Below are 17,054 nucleotides of genomic sequence, written 5' to 3'. Positions count from 1 at the left end.
AATGCAATTTTAAAAAAAGTTTCGAACACAAGTCATAAGGGAGCCATATGATTATGATATTAATTCTTTCTCAAATAGCCAGAATTTTTATGAATTTTTATGATTTTTTTAAATGGGTATATTTTTTCAGACTTTTTAATATAATTCTTCTTATTTTAAATATAAAAGTATTAAAGTACCAATGTGATAACTCAATAGTTTACAAGATATTTTATGACAAGAGAAAAAATATAAAATATCTTATGAACTATTCATTTTTTGATAGTCATATCTTAATATTTTTGTTAATAGAATAATGAGATAAATTAATTAGTATAAAGAAAGTATTATTTTAAAAAATATTGTTTTAAAAAAAATTATGCAATTTGCAATACCTTTTTAAAAAACCTTTTTATATTCTTCTTTCTTTCTCTGTATTACTCAATTATACAAAATATCCTCAAATATTTCTGTCTCTGTTGTCACCTTCTATTACGAAAAAATATAAACATGCTGCATGAAGAATTGAGCATATAAATGAGTATGAATATTATGCATATAAAAACGTAACTTCTCAAAAATAATTTTAAAAAATAATTTTATTACATATAGTCGAATTTGCATTAACATAATCTTTCATTTAAAAATAAATTTTTAAAAATAAATTTTTAAAATTTTGAGGAAAGTGATATGTTAAAAAAATAAAATATTTAAAAGTTTTTATTATTATTATTATAATGTATTCTTGAAATCATTCAATTTTTGCTTAAACAATTTTTTATGATTTGAATGATTTATTTTGAAAGAAAATAACCGATTTTTGTTTAAAGGAACATTATATTCCCTTAAAGTGTGTATGAGTATGAATAACGAATTACTTTGGCCTAGAATATAATATATGAAAAGCTTATCAAAATAAGATAGCATCTTAGAAAACTTTAACTCTTTTCTTGACAAATTACAATTTATCATGGAGATTAGTGCAAACCAATGCATTAGTTTTTTCAATGTCCTATTGATTGTTGTTGAGGGAAGAATAATCTTTAATCTTTAAAAAATCCACTAATTCTAGAAAATATTTGGGTTTTTTCTTGTAACATCTATTGAACATAAAAGGAGCATCATGATAGGTTTGTTTGACAAAATGTTATTATTATTTTACCCTCGGTTTTATGCAAAAAACTTATAAAAGATCATCAATATTTTATTAAATAATAGTTATCCTTTTGAATTTATTTTTTCGACTATCAAAAATCGCACTAAACATCTGTCTCGAAGGATTTCTGATGAATGTAGAGACTTTAGTACATCTGCCTGCAAACCATTCTTCACAGTATCCTATGTGAAGAATGTGTCATACAAATTTAGAAACATAACATAAAAAACACAGCCTTAAGTTAGCGTTTCAGTAACAAATTTTCTTAACAAATACATAACAACAAACAAAGATCCGTTATTGAGCTGTGATGTGTATAAGATCAGTTGCAAAAACTGTGAAGCGACCTTTGTGAGGCCAAACAAAAAGACAATTGAAAAGGATCAAGGATCAAGAAATACTGCGTCGACATAAAAAAATTTAGATGTTCTCCTTTTGTAATCTCGATCCACGGGTTAAAAAAGAATCATGACTTTGACTGTGACAGAATGTTGAAATCCTTGAAATCCCTCATTATTGAATAAAAAAATTATATCTGTAATAATACATATAAAAAGACAATAAGGATTATAGTAAAACGGATTTTTTGTAGTAACTATTTTTGTAGTAAGTTTTCTGTCAATCATCAAACCTGTTCATCAAACCTGTTTTCCACATTTATTTTCTTATAATTTTTCTTTCTCCCTCTCTCTCCTCTTACATCCCCACCTCCTGCACGTTTTTCTCACATCCATTTATTCTCTATATTCTATATACTCGGTTGTTCTTTTTTATATCGTTATTTCGTTTAACAGTGACCACTGTTACAAATGTTTGCGGTCTAAATGTTCATCTTCTCTCTGTTCAGTGTGAAATTACAGGTACTACAATTTTTTCCTTTTTATTAAAATGATTTATATTTTAAATTATGACATTGTATTAAATTTATGACATTAAGTTATACAAAGATTTATATTAAACAGTAACATTTTGTTTCAATTTGTCTTGTTTGTTGTATTTTAATGAGATTAAAATAACGATTAAGATTTATTAATAACTTTTTCGGAATGATCATATTAATTTTTAACATGGACATCATTATCTATGTGACGAACAGCGCAGTTGTATCTTTGACACATACATCTATTTGAAATGTCGAATTTTGTATGCACATTAAAAGTTCTAACACAATGTTATTAAAAAAACACTTTTGATTCGTGAAAGAGACTCAACGTTACGCACAACGTTCACAATTGTTAAACATGCGGCAAGATGTTTGAATATGATCTAAAAAATAGAGATGTGCATTAGAAACAAAATTCTATCATTTGTAGACCACACATCCAAACATTTTGCCATGCGTACTACGCACGCATATAACAGTAGATAACAATCATATTTTGTTATGTGCTTGTATTTGCTGATGGATCAGATGGATATGCATTTATTAAATAATTTTTATTAAATAATAATTTATTATAACTATATAATAAATAACAAAAATGGTACAGGACTTTTCTGCTCCGCTTAACTGTTCTATTTGCATATAAATAATGTATAATTATGAGATACTCTGTATATAGCTAATTTGCCTAATCAAATATCAATAAAATAATATATTATCGCAGAAATTAAAAATATTGATACAAAGTGCTCATGTCGATAGTATTGTAGCGATACTAATTTAAATTTGTTTTTTAGATAAACTTCTCTCTTATACGTTCCTATATTTCCTCTTTTCCTTTTCATGTTAGAAAAAAAAGAACGATACTAACATTTTAATTGAAAGAGAAAACCAAGTTTATCACCAACTTATTTTGAAGTTTTTCTGAAATTATATGCTTAAGCTGTTGTCTCACGTAAACGGTATTGCATAAGTAAAACGATTGGACATTACATATATACAGAAAAACGAAGGTAAATGTTTATTGCTTAATTTCCTATGAATTCATCTTTATGTAGGTCAATTCTCTTCTGTTCGTCATTCTGTTAAGTCGTTTTGATCAGTGCACAATTTTACAATTTTACAATTTTTATAATAACTTGTTATAAAAAGGAATAATTAAAAAAAAACATTGTTAAGCTCAATACAAAAATCTTTTTATTAATTCAGTGATAATATTACTCTTTGACGTTATTGGAAAAAACGGTTTTTTTTTAAGTATCTATATCTATATTTTATCTATATTTTAAAATTAATATTATAATTGTTATAAATGTTTATTGATTTGCAGTAATAAAGGAATAAAACGTAATTGCTGCGTTCTAAAATCACATTATGTTGCTACGACAATTTGCAATTATTTTCTACATCTGTATAAACGTTATCACATTATTTAACGTCTCTGCACATAGTCACAAATTTAGTGATACTCGTATTCATACCCTCCCAGCTTATGCCATTGCTTCAGTAGCTGACCTTATTGACTCGACGATATGTGGGAAGGAATTGCAGAAGTTTCGAAATGCTGTCGATCAACGAATATTATGGGGCTTGAAAGGTAAATAAGCTTTATAATCATTTTTAATTGTACGTTGATAACGCACTACTATTTTAAATCGGAAAGCATATTTTGAAGAACAATCATTTATGTTTTATCCATAGTGCATAAATTAATTGTTATATTGAGATTTAATTATATAGAGATTTAATTATATTTCAATTAAGCTTAATTCTCCACAAATGTAATGCAATTATTATTTAATATAAATAACAAATAAAGAACGATTTGAGAGTTCTAATTGAGAGCTTTAATTATTGATATAAATAAAACATAATGTAAGATATGTTACTATCAGTTTATATTCTAGTTATGTAATTTTGTATTATGTAATTTTATATACTCTATAATCGTAGTTAAGTTACATAAATTACTTTTTTATTTATCTGTTATATAAAAAAATGATAAAATATACCGGGTGTTGTATGTCATAGCAATTGTTATGTGTCGTTGCTATATATAATAAAATGTCTGTAAACTTCTGCCTTTCCTTTTATGAGCAGATTCTTTGGAATATTCTAAGACAAAAGTCTGTCAAGGCTAATAGTTTTTAAAATATTAAAAATTGAAGTTCACAAATAGAAAATCATTTTGCACGCTCAGGCATAGTGATATAACAAGCTATTAAAAATGAAGTCTCTTTAACGACATCGAGATTCTTAAATATATTCTTATTAAGGAGAGAGCCTCATATACACTGATAGATATTAGAGTCAAATTTGACTCAATTCCTTAAGTTAAATAATTTTGTTTTTAACTACCATATGTGCTGAAATTCATTATTTAAAAAAAACATGTCAAAGAATACAAAAAAATTGGACTGTACAAGCTAAGCTAGGTGTAGGTCGCTGTTTATATATTGAAAATAACAAATATAAACAATTTACATAACAATTTACATTTACAAACGTTTTGACTTTTAATATGGTTATCTTTAGTGTGTAAAAAATTTGTTATGACATTCGTAATTCGTTATGACATAATTAAAATTTGTTGAACAAAGAAGAGCGCCGTACGATTATCAATAGATGAAATTGTTGTCGCATAATTGAACTCCGAGTCTAATGCAAATCAAGAACAACTGTTTATTGGTCATGTACGTATTTTTCTCGATCTGGTATTTAAATTAGTTTTGATTTAGCTTAATTATACACTCGTCGACCAATATTAATATTTATAATAGCTAGAAAAAGTTTATAAATATTAATTATTGATCGCGCACGATACTAAGCAGACTTCTTCTCGCAACTCTGATTGCGTCTTTGCTTATAATTTCAACGAATGTATAATTAAGCTAAATCAAAACTAATTCAAATATCAGATTGAGAAAAATAAAATTCGAAATACAAGTGAGTTATTAGATGATATAAATTAGATGATATAAAATATAATATAAATTAGATGATATAAATATAAATTAGATGATATAAACTGTCAAATGAAATAAATAGTAACAATATTAACAAATATAAATAATACAAGCTAATTACGGAAATAGTATGAGTTAAAAAAAATATCGAATAATGATCACGTTAAGACAGATTAATTACCTGAACTGAAGAGTGTGAACAAAAATTAAAAATTGGTAATACTTGATCGAAAGCAGTAAAACCAAGATGTATTAATCGAAAGACCCATTCTCAGTAGTGGCCAAGGAAATTGTGGGAGTGAGAGCAAAGAGGAAAAGATTAAAAACAAGGGAAAAGTGAAAAACAAAAGGAAAGGGAAGGGGAAGGGGAGGAATGAGATAAAAATTCGAAGGAGATAAAATTTCAAGGGAGAGAAGTTAGGAATCGGAGAAGGAGTTCAGGATAGGGAAATACGTATCGGAGAGGAAGTCCATATCACTTTGTTTGGCTTGTCAGATCTTGTAGTTTTTTTAATAGGCACCATTTCTGAAACAAGTTTTCTTATGAAGCAAGGCTTCTTGTCCAAAATTCTGACATTCTCTCAATCAAACGAATAATTTTCCGAAGAGCAATGAATGGAAACCATGGAAGGAGAGTCACTTTTTTTTTTTTTATTAATATCAGTAACATGTTCGTGGAATCTCATCTTCAATTGTTTTGTCTGTCCTACGTACGTGGCTTCATTGCAACTGATTTTATAAACTACATCGCAACGTGACAGGCGGTATAATTTATCCTTGCCCATGATAATAATTTTTTTTTAAAGTATTTGAAAGGAAAAGGCAACACTAAGATCATGTACCTTGGCCGGCGATTGGAAGTTCTCTCCGGAGATTGCAAACATAAGTAAGCAAATTTTTCTTTAGTGTTCCCATATTTTCTTCCTTATCTTTAAAATTTAGTTTGTCATAAAAAAGGTATTTTAATTGTTTTCATAGTCAGTTCTAAAGAATAATCATTGTTTAAAAGAATATCAATCGAATTCTTGTAAGTTCTTGGAATGAAATCATGGATGTGACAACTAGATTATTTTATCCACCATAAATACCATAAATAATACCCTTTTTATGTTCCAAAGGATGTGAATTGTAATTGAGATATCTCCCTGAGAAGGTGGAAGCAATTGAATATAATTTTATCATTCTCAATGATGATCAAAACATTAAGGAAGCTAAAACGACGATTACTTTCTATTTCGATCGTAAATTTTATCGTCGTTTTAAATTTTATAGTCGTTCGGGTAATGAGTTGAAGATTTCTAAAATGTCCGACAGAGCACACAATACAATATCGTTCACATAACAGTAATAGAATGGTAACTGACAAGATAGGCGTTCGATCGCATCTTTAAATCCTATGACTAATTGTAAGTCAGTAATCATAGGAAATAGTGGTGAACTCATCGGTATGCTGAAGACTTGTAACAACTTGTAAAAATTGTAAAAATGGCGACACATAGGAGACAAAAATGTGTATATTTTATATTGTTCTCTTTGCATTATTATGTTTGTTTATTATTATCTTTGTTTATTATTTAAAAATAGATTCAATTAATAATGCAAATCTTACAAAAAAAAAATTCATTTGGTTTTTTGTTTTACTGTATTATGAATACAAGCAGCGCTACATGCCAACAAAATGCTTGCACGCCGACAAAAATGGCACATCAAATTAACATTAATACTACTACATTAATACTATTCATAAAATACATTTTTTTTTTTATTAAAAAAATATTTCTCTAGTAGTTCAATATTACAATAACATACTCTAAAAATTTTAAAAGAATTAGTCTTATCATTTCATCAAAAAAAAAAAAAAATTCGAAAGAATCACTCAATTTCAACGCATGAGGCTCTTCCCTTAAAAAATATTTTTGCTACTATATCGAAACCGATTCGTGGTAATACTTATTGTATCATTATATCTGAACGGGAAAAATATTACTTTTATTATTTATAATCTTTAATCGTTAATAATTAAAAACTATATAGCCTCTATATGTTTATTTACGCATATATTAGAATTTTCGAATATTCCAAAAAATCTATTCCTAAAAAAGGAAATACTGAGGTTTTATCTCATAAAGGTATCTCGCAAACACAATAATTTAATAGTATAATACTAGTATAATAATAATGTATGTACTAATAGTATAATAATGTATATAATAATAATAATAATAATGTTACTATTTCTGATATTTTATACTACTATTTTATTTTCTGTTTTTAAGTATTAGATTCCAGTGGTGTATTTAATTCTGGTTTCCTTTACGGAAATAATTATTGGCTGGGAAGTCGTAGTCAATGTCTCGATACAATGAATACAGCTCGTCTACTGAATTCAAAGCAAAAAATATTAAATGAGACACTGTATTATGATTATTATGATTCACAACAGCAGTTTCCTTCTTTTGAAGTGAATTATTTTGTCGCTCATTTTAGACACAACAATACTCTTCAGTATCATGTGAATGTATTTGAAGAGGTAAATTTATGAAAAAGCTATATATGTATAATAAAATTCAAAAAATACATAAAATTCAAAAAATACATTTATTTATAATGTTAATTTATATGTTAATTTATTGTATTTGTTAAACTTACTAAATTTTTAAATTAAATACAAAATTGAATCAATAGAAAATTAAAATGTAATTAATACTGTATATCGTTAATCTTTATATTCTTATTTAAACTTGCATTTATTTGTGTTTAAAAATGGCACAATTTGGAGAAACGAAGAAATATTAAAATATACAAGGAAAAGAAATTATTTATTAAGAGATTATTTAAATAATTTATATTAATTCTGCAAATATTTGCAAATAGAAGCTTTTAAATAAAACTCAAAAAAAATCATGATTTAAAGAAAAAAGTATTAATTGTTTTGTCTTTTTAAATATATCAGCAATGATATATTGTTTATTACTTAAAAAACCTGAATGACTTATAAAAGTTACAAGAAAGATTTTTTCGCTCTTTAATAGTTTTGAATAAAACATCTTGTAACACTTTACGTGATATAGTTTTGATATGAAAATATGTTGGCATGTTTATCAAAATTCGTAAGATGCTACGCCTTAGCGGTGTAGCGATCTCTGACTCTTCCAGTTAGTAATGTCACTACAACAATTTGAAATTTCGCGGTTAGCATGCAATTTTTTATTTTTGATGTCTCCTCGTTTTATTAATAGAACAGATTTATAAAATACACATTTCTCTTCTAATTAATCCAGTAATTTAGTCATCTAATGAAAACCGGCTATAATTCAATTTTAGATGGTCATTTATTGATTATTAGAAAGAGAGTCTTTCATACAAGATTGTTCTATTTCGATACAAGACTGACAAATATTTTCTTAAAATGTATTTTTATTTTGTAAGAATTTTTATAACATATTTTCAATAGTTCTGACACCAGATGTTTTAGATATCCGCGAAGTAATTAGAAGCCTTGAATTTCCATTTTTATTTAATTAGTAATTCCAAAGCACTTCCGTTATTTCTAATTTTCCTTAATAATTCCTTTCTATAATAAATTTAAATGTAAGACTACAGAAAGTTTTATTTTTTTTCAGGATGTGATTTTACTCGGACTCTGTTTGCCAGCGTCGTGCTCTACAAATGAATTAAATTTTATTTTGAAAAAAATACTTCGTGATAAAATTTTCCTGATCAATGATCTCTATTTCATGGATTTTAAATTGATCGAGATTAAAAAACTTAAAGATGATTATGAATGGTTATCCAGTAAAATGTTATTCTTCATCTGGTAGAGGAAAACATAAATATAGCAATTATTTTATGATAAAAGCAATATATAATATATAGATATGATAAAAATGCATTTTAGTATTACAAATAATTTTTATGTTAATCTTTTAAAAATCTAATTAAATATCAAAAAAAAACTTTTGTTTGTAGTGCTGCTCTAGCGTTTTCTTTCTTCATGACAACAACTGGAACGATATATGATATATTTCTGTATCAAAAATATATAAACAAAAATATGACAAGTAATAATACAACTAATAATGGTATGTATCATATGTAAAATCTTTAAAATAATTTGTAAAATGAAAAATATTTTTCGTTTAACAAACTTATCGTCTTCTTATTATACACACTTCATTTTCAAAAACATTTCTATTATCCGCACTGAATTTATTAAAATTATTAATTATGTATGTAGAATAATTAATTAATAATTAATTAATTATGTATGTATGATAAATTTCAATTTTCTTCATCATTAATATAGACATTTTCTTATTTAATTGAGGCACTTTTGTTTTTCAGTTAATGTATTATTAAGAATCGAAAAGTATAATTTAGACGTAAAAAACACGACCAAGAAAATAGAAATGGAAACAGATTTATCTCCATATCGAGATAGTAAAATTGAAAAAATATTAATATGCTTCTCCGTTTATAGAAATACGAGAGAAATATTTAATACAAAACTAAATGCCGGTGAAATACCTGTCATTCACGGATTAAAATTTTTAAGCATGTTATGTCAAATTTTCGTTCATATTTTTTATTTCTCAGCAGAATTTGTCAGTAAGTACTTTACAATATTGAAACGGTAAACATTTTAAGATCTGCATAATGAAATTTATTTCGTGAATACAGATAATAAAGGATGGTTTCTGAGATATAATGGCAATTTTTGGATTAGTTTATTTGAGACTTTAATGTTATCAGTCGATATTTATTTTCTTTCGAGCGGTTGTTTAGTGACTTATTTGTATCTGAGAGATAAAACGAATAAAGAATTGATTAAGCCAATTGGTTACAGACAAAAATTAATGACTTTTTCTGTATATATAATAAAAAGATTTATACGGTATGTATTTCCTCACTTAGATAATAAAATAGTATCAATAAAATGTTTGTTTTTAAATTCTTTTTTTTTTATTTTTTTATTTAATTGATAAATAACGATTAAATTATGATAACATTATCTTGATAACAGTATGTAAAATATTATGTTATTTTACGTTGATTGATATCAAATATTGCAAAACAATGTAATAGCAACGTTATCCTTTAAAAACAATTATAATTGAATATTATTTAGAAAAGTACAATAATTGGAAAAAAATTTTTGATTTTATTTTGTGATCCAATGTAATTTATTTTTATTTCTATAATTAGAATTTTATTTTAAGGCTAACTCCGATTTACATGATGGTATTAGGAATATTATTATTAAGCTCAACTAAGATTCATAAGATCTCACAATTTTACATGTACGAGAAATCATATGAAACTTGCACAAAATATTGGTGGAGAAATCTTTTGTACATAAATAATCTCTTCGGCCTCGAGGAAATGGTAACATGTAATCTATTTAAGGAAAGCTTAAAATTATGTTTAGGGGCGTATAAATCTTTTACGTTTCATTTTTATTACAGTGCATGAGTTGGAGTTGGTATTTAGCTAATGATATGCAATTTTTTATAATTGCTATAATAATATTGATGTTGTCAACTGTGTAAGTTAATTAATCATTGACAATAATATAGCTACGTGTCTCTAATATATTCGGAAAAATATCATATCGTAATTTCAGGTACTTTTATGCCGCTGCTGTGCTATTGGGTATACTTTTAATAGGTTCCGTCATCCTTAATGGTTATATTTCATATATTTATGAATACATTCCAACGTAAGTTATTGAAATATATTTTATCTATCTATACTTATAAAAAAATTAATTGTTAATACTTTTTTTTTTTATTCTTGTAGTTGGGGTGAACAGTATAGACTTGCGGATATCTTATATTTTTCACCATGGATTAGAATAATTCCATATATTATGGGAATAATTACAGGTTTCATTTTAACGAAAATAAATAATAACTTTGTCTTAGAAAAGGTAATGTTTAACTTATATTTTATGTAAGTTTAAGTAAATTTTGATTAATAAGAATGTTAATTTATAAAAGCTATACAAAGCTACAATATGTTTTTTTGTTGCAATTTTATTGATTATAAATTAATTGTTTATAAATAAATATGCAGGGCGTCGCATTAATCAGTCCATTGGAATATTTAATTGATTTACCATACTCTTGAACTTTTTTTTTTTTCCATTTCAAAAATATTTTTAACTGATTCTTTTTTTTTAAATATAATATAAATAAAAATTTATATTATATTGCATCGGCAAATTTGTACGTATAAAACAAAAAATCTAAATACGTCAAATTAATATCAACATATTCTTGATGTATGTATATATATATATATATATATATATATATATTAATTCGAATATAATTAATTCATATCCACACAGCAAATGATTATTTGCCGACTAATTTTTTTTTTTTTTGAGTTGACTTTAAAGTCGACTATTAGTCGGCTATATAAATTGACATTTAGTTTAACTAAAGTCAACTTTAGATTTCTACCGATATTTTTATAATACTAACAGTCGACTTTGTACTGTTTGGGTATAATAAATATCAAAAAATATTAAAAAATAAAGTTTTTTTTTTTCTTTTAATATTTATAAAGTCTTAAAGTCTTTAAACAAAGTATTTTTGAAATCATAATAACTTAAGTAGCATCTTATACTTTTTTTTTTCCAATCAAAATGATCATAGGATTAGAAGCATCTTTCCATAAAAATTTCTTCATAGAAGGAAACATAAAAGTTAAATAAAAAATTAATAATATTAAGTTAAAGATACAATATACATGTTTTAAAAATGTCTAAAAATCTTTTCAAACAAAGAATTTAGGTATCTTTAATACCTCAAATGTATTAAATATATTAAAATAAAATAAAATCTAAATAGATTTCGGTAAAAATATTCTTGTAACATTTGTTATAATATATAAATGTTTTAAAGATATTTTAAATACTTTCAAATGAGTATAGAAGTCTTTTAAAAGTGCTATGAGAATATCTTTTTAGATATCTTTTAAATGGCTTTTAGATATCTTTTAGAAATTTTCTCATATTTTCGAAACTTTGATATTCACTGGGATCATATTACGTAACAAAAATATATGATTTCATGTAAAACAATGGCGATCATAAAATGTCTCAATAGTGATGCTATCTAAAAAAAAATGAATCAATATTAATTATACAGCCCACTTGATATTCTACAATTTTTATCTGACATTTTTAACTTAAATTTAAGGATTTTGAAATATTCTAATGGATTGATTAAAAAAAATGGAACACTCTAGTATAGTATATATAGAATATATATATAGATATATAGAATAAAAATATAAATAAGTTATAATATTTTATTATTTATAATATTACATGTTTAGGATTTACTATAAATTCTTATTCTATTATAATAATATGACAATTTTCAGAAAAAAGTAATATTATGTTGGTTGCTTTCGATCATTAGCATTATTTTTATAATATTTGGTCATTATACATCCGTACAATATACATCCGTTAAGATTACTGCTATTTATATTGCCTTGCATAGAGTGTTTTGGGCCATAAGTTTTGCATGGGTTGTAATAGCATGTTTTACTAAACACGGAGGTTTGTTTATTTTTTGGAACTTATTTATACAGAAACAGTTGTTATAATTAATATGTATGAAAGGTTAAAAATTATTATTTGTTATTTATATTTTACTTATTATTAGTATTACTTTTTAATTTTATTTTAATAATTATTTTTTCATCATAATTATATATTATAGTTTCAAATTTTAAATATGTTTCTTTTTCTCTCTCTTTTTTTTTAAACATTATTTTAACGATAATATAATGATAATAATTTAATCTTATTATAGGCATCGTTAATCAGTTGTTATCATTCAAAGGCTGGATTCCTCTCAGCAGACTTACTTATTGCGCTTATCTTTTAAACCCTATCATTATACGATCGATTAGTTTGTGTAGTGAAGCGCCATTTAATTTTCAATTTTTTTTGTTTGTAAGTACATTACGTATAAATATTTAAAATTCTAATAACAACGAATATATGATTCCAAAATATATTGAATATAAGATATGGTTCTCGATAAAAGAATATGAGAATGGGGTATAATGGCAATGAGAGCACAACGCACTAAAAGCGCATAAAATTTAATAATAATCAATGTTGCGACGGAATAGCTAGAATTATATCACAAGACGCCGCCGCACAGAGTCTCGAAAATGCACATAACGCGGTTCTCTTTATATCCTTGCCCTTGTTTATATCGTCGAGCCACTGCGTTTCATGGCTCGAAGAATTTCGCGACAAGGACAGAACGCTGCTACAGGATCGGGCTGTGATTGGCTGGATTACAGCTTCCGATTTTCATATATATATGAGGTCGCATTTGAATGCAGATCAGATCAAGTTTGACGAGCGTCATACACGGATCCGGTGCGATAATAAAACGAGTACACGAGTCCTCAAACATTTCCGTACCACACGAGGCCGAGTCAACCATTTCCGTAATAATGAGGCCGAGTCCTCGATCAGTCCCGTGTGACAATAGTATATCAAGAAATAGTATTCGGGGCAACCTCCCGTCTACAAGCGTGTCTACATCGAATGTTGGGCGCGACAATCAATGTAACATAATCAAAGTAACATAAAGCGGACATTTCGGCTGATCTTTCAGCCTTCGTCAGCGAAAGAGATAAAAAATATACAAATAAATCTACTTAGACGAAGAACGAATCGTAAATTCATAATCAATGTAGCAGCAAACATCGAAATTCATAACGCCGGTCGTCTCTCAAAATACGATGTATTTTCAAGAACAGTTATAGTAGTTAGTTATTTGCATACAACCATAATTTCAATTGGGAGAATGTTGAGATTTTAGACAGAGAGCCACATTTACACAAATTAATTTCTGAAGTTTTACACATTAAAAGACAAAAAGAACAGTCAATTTGCAGATTGATACTGAGTGCTTCCCGGAAGTATATGTGACTGCAATAGGAAAGCGCTCCAAAATTTGATTCAATGTTATTTATTTTATTTTTATTTTTATTTTCACACGGTTTTGTGATTTACATATGTTTCACACTTTTTATATATATTTTTTTAACTTATTACTCCTTTACTTTTCTATTGTGGACACATGTATTTTTTTTTATCTGCAACGATTTTATTATGATCTAATTTCAGTGCAACAATGCACTTATAAACCAATTTTGCTCTCGGTTGCTTTCGTTTTTATCATATTTATTATGTATATTAATCTATTTCCATAAGTATATTATTACTTTTCGATTGTCGCTTATCCGCTACTTACACGTGTCTTTTCTTATGTATATTATTATCTTTCGACCATTTTTGTCAACCTTTCCGAAATTGTTTACGTTTGAATCTTGTTATCTCGATTGACAACAGTTACTTATGTCACGGCATTGCGACCGTTTCATTTATTTGTTAGTGACCGCCTAAGTCTCGTTGCATCCGAGTGATATGTGAATTTTCTATTCGCGACGTCGGCTCTAAATTTATATGTAAATTATTTAAAAAAAAAAAAAATTTTTTTTTTTTTTATATATCTATGCATTCTCTCACATCGTCTCGTATATGAACCACGTCAGTCATTTATAGGCATTAGTACAAATGCATCATAACATCATGCTTTGTACAATCTGGGATTTCTCAACTTTTGACCGTGTAATCGAGCAGTTGGTCATCCTAACAACTACTGTAACTGTTCTTGAAGATGCAATTGTATTTTGAGAGATGACCGGATTATGAATTTCGATGTTTGCTGCTACATTGATTATGAATTTGTGATTCGTCCTCCGTCTAAGTAGATTTATTTGTATATTTTTTTTTATCTCTTGCGTTGAGGAAAGCTGAAAGATCAGCCGAAACATCCGCTTTATGTTACTTTGATTATGTTACATTGATTATTATTAAATTTTATGCGCTCTTAGTACTGTGCTGTGCTTTCATTGTCATTATATCCCATTCCCATATTTAAAATATATATTTGTTATCATTTTTGTTTTCAGATTCCTATGTATCTGGGATATGTCTTTCTGAGTTTCTTCTGCGCTTTCGTATTGTCTTTATTGATAGAAATACCTTGTATCTCATTAACACGAATGTTCATCCAATACTTTAATGTAAAAGAATATGATATAAATAAGAAAAAATTGTAATATTCAAATATATAATGTTGCAATTTTATAAATATGTGAATGTAAATCGGTTAATCTAAAGTTTTTTATTGAGATAAAAAAAAATTTGTAATTGTACACATAATACTAGAACACAATCGAGGGAGGTAACGTAGTGAATGTAGTACTGTAATTGTATACTTATTTGTTTTAATAATAAACAGATAATGATTTGTTTTGATAGCTATCATTTCTATATGGATAATAACATCGTGATAATAAAAAATGTAATTTTAAATAAAATTGAATTATTAAATAAACAAATTGTTAAAATACAATGTAATACTTTATTTAAATACTACCATTAAATGTGGGTTTATTTAAGCTGGCAATAGTTGTCAAAGAGATAGTTCTTTTCTAATTTTTTTTTGTCTCGCTCTCTTCCGAATCTTATAAAACCGTCCAGTGCATCGTGCCTAATAAATAATTGATTAAAATACCAAGACTTTGTATAATTAAACACTACTCTGCAACAGGTTCTGGGCCCAGGCCACATATCTAACAAAAATACAAAGTCTATTGAAGAAGTTTACCTAGTTGGACAAATACCGGTGAAAAGAAAATTGCTACACGCTGTGTGGAGTTGGAGGTTATGTTACCAGGAAGGTGAAAATACTTGCTACATAAAGGAGCTGCAAGGAAGGAAAACTAGTAAGAAGCTAAAAGATACACGATGGACGGAAATAACACAGTCATTAAACTGGAAGGAATAAAAAAATTGGAATGTTTGGAAATTCCAAACAAGGGTTTTATTGCGCGGTCAAAATCTAATCGACATCGTTGAAGGCAAACTGGTGAAAGGAGAAAACTCAGAGGAGCGGAAAGCATGGGAGATACAGGATGCTAAGGCTCAAACGATGTTAGTGATCAGGATGACTGAGGAAGTGATGCTGCACATAATATCCTGTACTACTTCAGCAGAGATGTGGCGAAAGTTAGCAAACATTTTTTAACAAAAAAATGAAACTAGTATTCACATAATCCAGCAGAGATTCTTCCAATATAAATACGAAGAAGGAATGGAAATGTCAATCTTTTTGTCGAAAATACAGGAGTTACAAAACCAGATGGGAGAAGAGGTTTCAAAAAAGTTTGTCATTACGAAGGTTTTAATGTCACTGCCAGATATTTACAAACACTTCGTATCTGCGTGGGAGTCCGCGCCGGATGACAAACAAACCTATGATAATCTGGTCGCTCGTTTGTTGGTAGAACAGGAGAAAGTGAAGGAAAAAGGTGAAGTCGCCTCATCGTCGTCTGCGTTTATTGCAAAAAGGAATGCTCCGAATAAAAAAAATGTAAAATGTTTCAAGTGTAACAAGATGGGACATTATCAAGTTGAGTGTACAAGTAATGTGAACAGTAACTATCGTAATAATAACTCTACAAACAAAAGTGAGAAAAGGTATTATTTTTGTAACAAAATCGGACATAACAAAAGTGACTGCTGGTTCAAAAAAGAAAAAGAGAAAAATGCGTTCATAGTGCAACAAACACCTAAAGAATTGTATCAACAATCAAAGTGGTTGGTGAACACAGGTGCCAGTGAACATATGTGCCAAGATAAAAATCTGTTTTCGACATTCTCGCCGTTATCATCACAAAAATCTGTGATAATAGGAGACGGTACTCAGATTAGTGTCATCGGTTGCGGACAGGTGGCGCTAGAAGTATTTAATGGACACAAGTGGATTGAGACGACCATAAATAACGTACTGTGTGTGTCGGACTTAAAAATAAATCTATTCTCTGTGAATTGCGCGGTAGATAAAAGTTATGTCATGATGACAGATCAAAACATTTGCAAGTTTTTCAAGGAAAACAAAGTACGGGCGGTGGCTAATCGCATCGGAAATATATATATCATGGACGTTCGTTATAAATG

At 27.2% G+C, this 17,054-nt stretch overlaps 1 protein-coding gene and 1 pseudogene across 3 annotated transcripts; both read left to right on the top strand.

Annotated features, from left to right (window-relative positions):
- LOC148938052 (uncharacterized) overlaps positions 1-1,360 on the top strand; it is a 35,007-nt pseudogene extending 33,647 nt beyond the window's left edge.
- A 560-nt stretch (positions 1,361-1,920) lies between these two features.
- Positions 1,921-15,447, top strand: LOC105422662 (nose resistant to fluoxetine protein 6-like). 3 transcript variants are annotated; one of them, XM_089073493.1, is made up of 15 exons: positions 1,921-1,995; positions 2,869-3,031; positions 3,349-3,615; positions 7,261-7,514; positions 8,608-8,801; positions 8,954-9,066; positions 9,329-9,592; positions 9,665-9,878; positions 10,204-10,369; positions 10,450-10,529; positions 10,608-10,703; positions 10,784-10,913; positions 12,380-12,560; positions 12,817-12,959; positions 15,002-15,447. In XM_089073493.1, the coding sequence occupies exons 3-15, from the start codon at positions 3,393-3,395 to the stop codon at positions 15,149-15,151; spliced, it is 2,208 nt and encodes a 735-aa protein (XP_088929619.1). In that variant the 5' UTR covers positions 1,921-1,995; positions 2,869-3,031; positions 3,349-3,392; the 3' UTR covers positions 15,152-15,447. The 3 variants fall into 3 exon arrangements, with proteins under 3 accessions (XP_088929619.1, XP_088929628.1, XP_088929622.1); XM_089073496.1 differs by having other exon boundaries at positions 1,934-1,995; positions 2,816-3,031; XM_089073502.1 differs by lacking the exon at positions 2,869-3,031 and having other exon boundaries at positions 1,931-1,995.
- Positions 15,448-17,054: the final 1,607 nt, after the last annotated feature.

This window comes from Pogonomyrmex barbatus, unplaced genomic scaffold, assembly GCF_055798465.1.
Source record: "Pogonomyrmex barbatus isolate J1 unplaced genomic scaffold, ASM5579846v1 scaffold1, whole genome shotgun sequence".
Classification (NCBI taxonomy): Eukaryota; Metazoa; Arthropoda; class Insecta; order Hymenoptera; family Formicidae; genus Pogonomyrmex; species Pogonomyrmex barbatus.
This window is presented reverse-complemented; position numbering and strand designations above follow the sequence as displayed.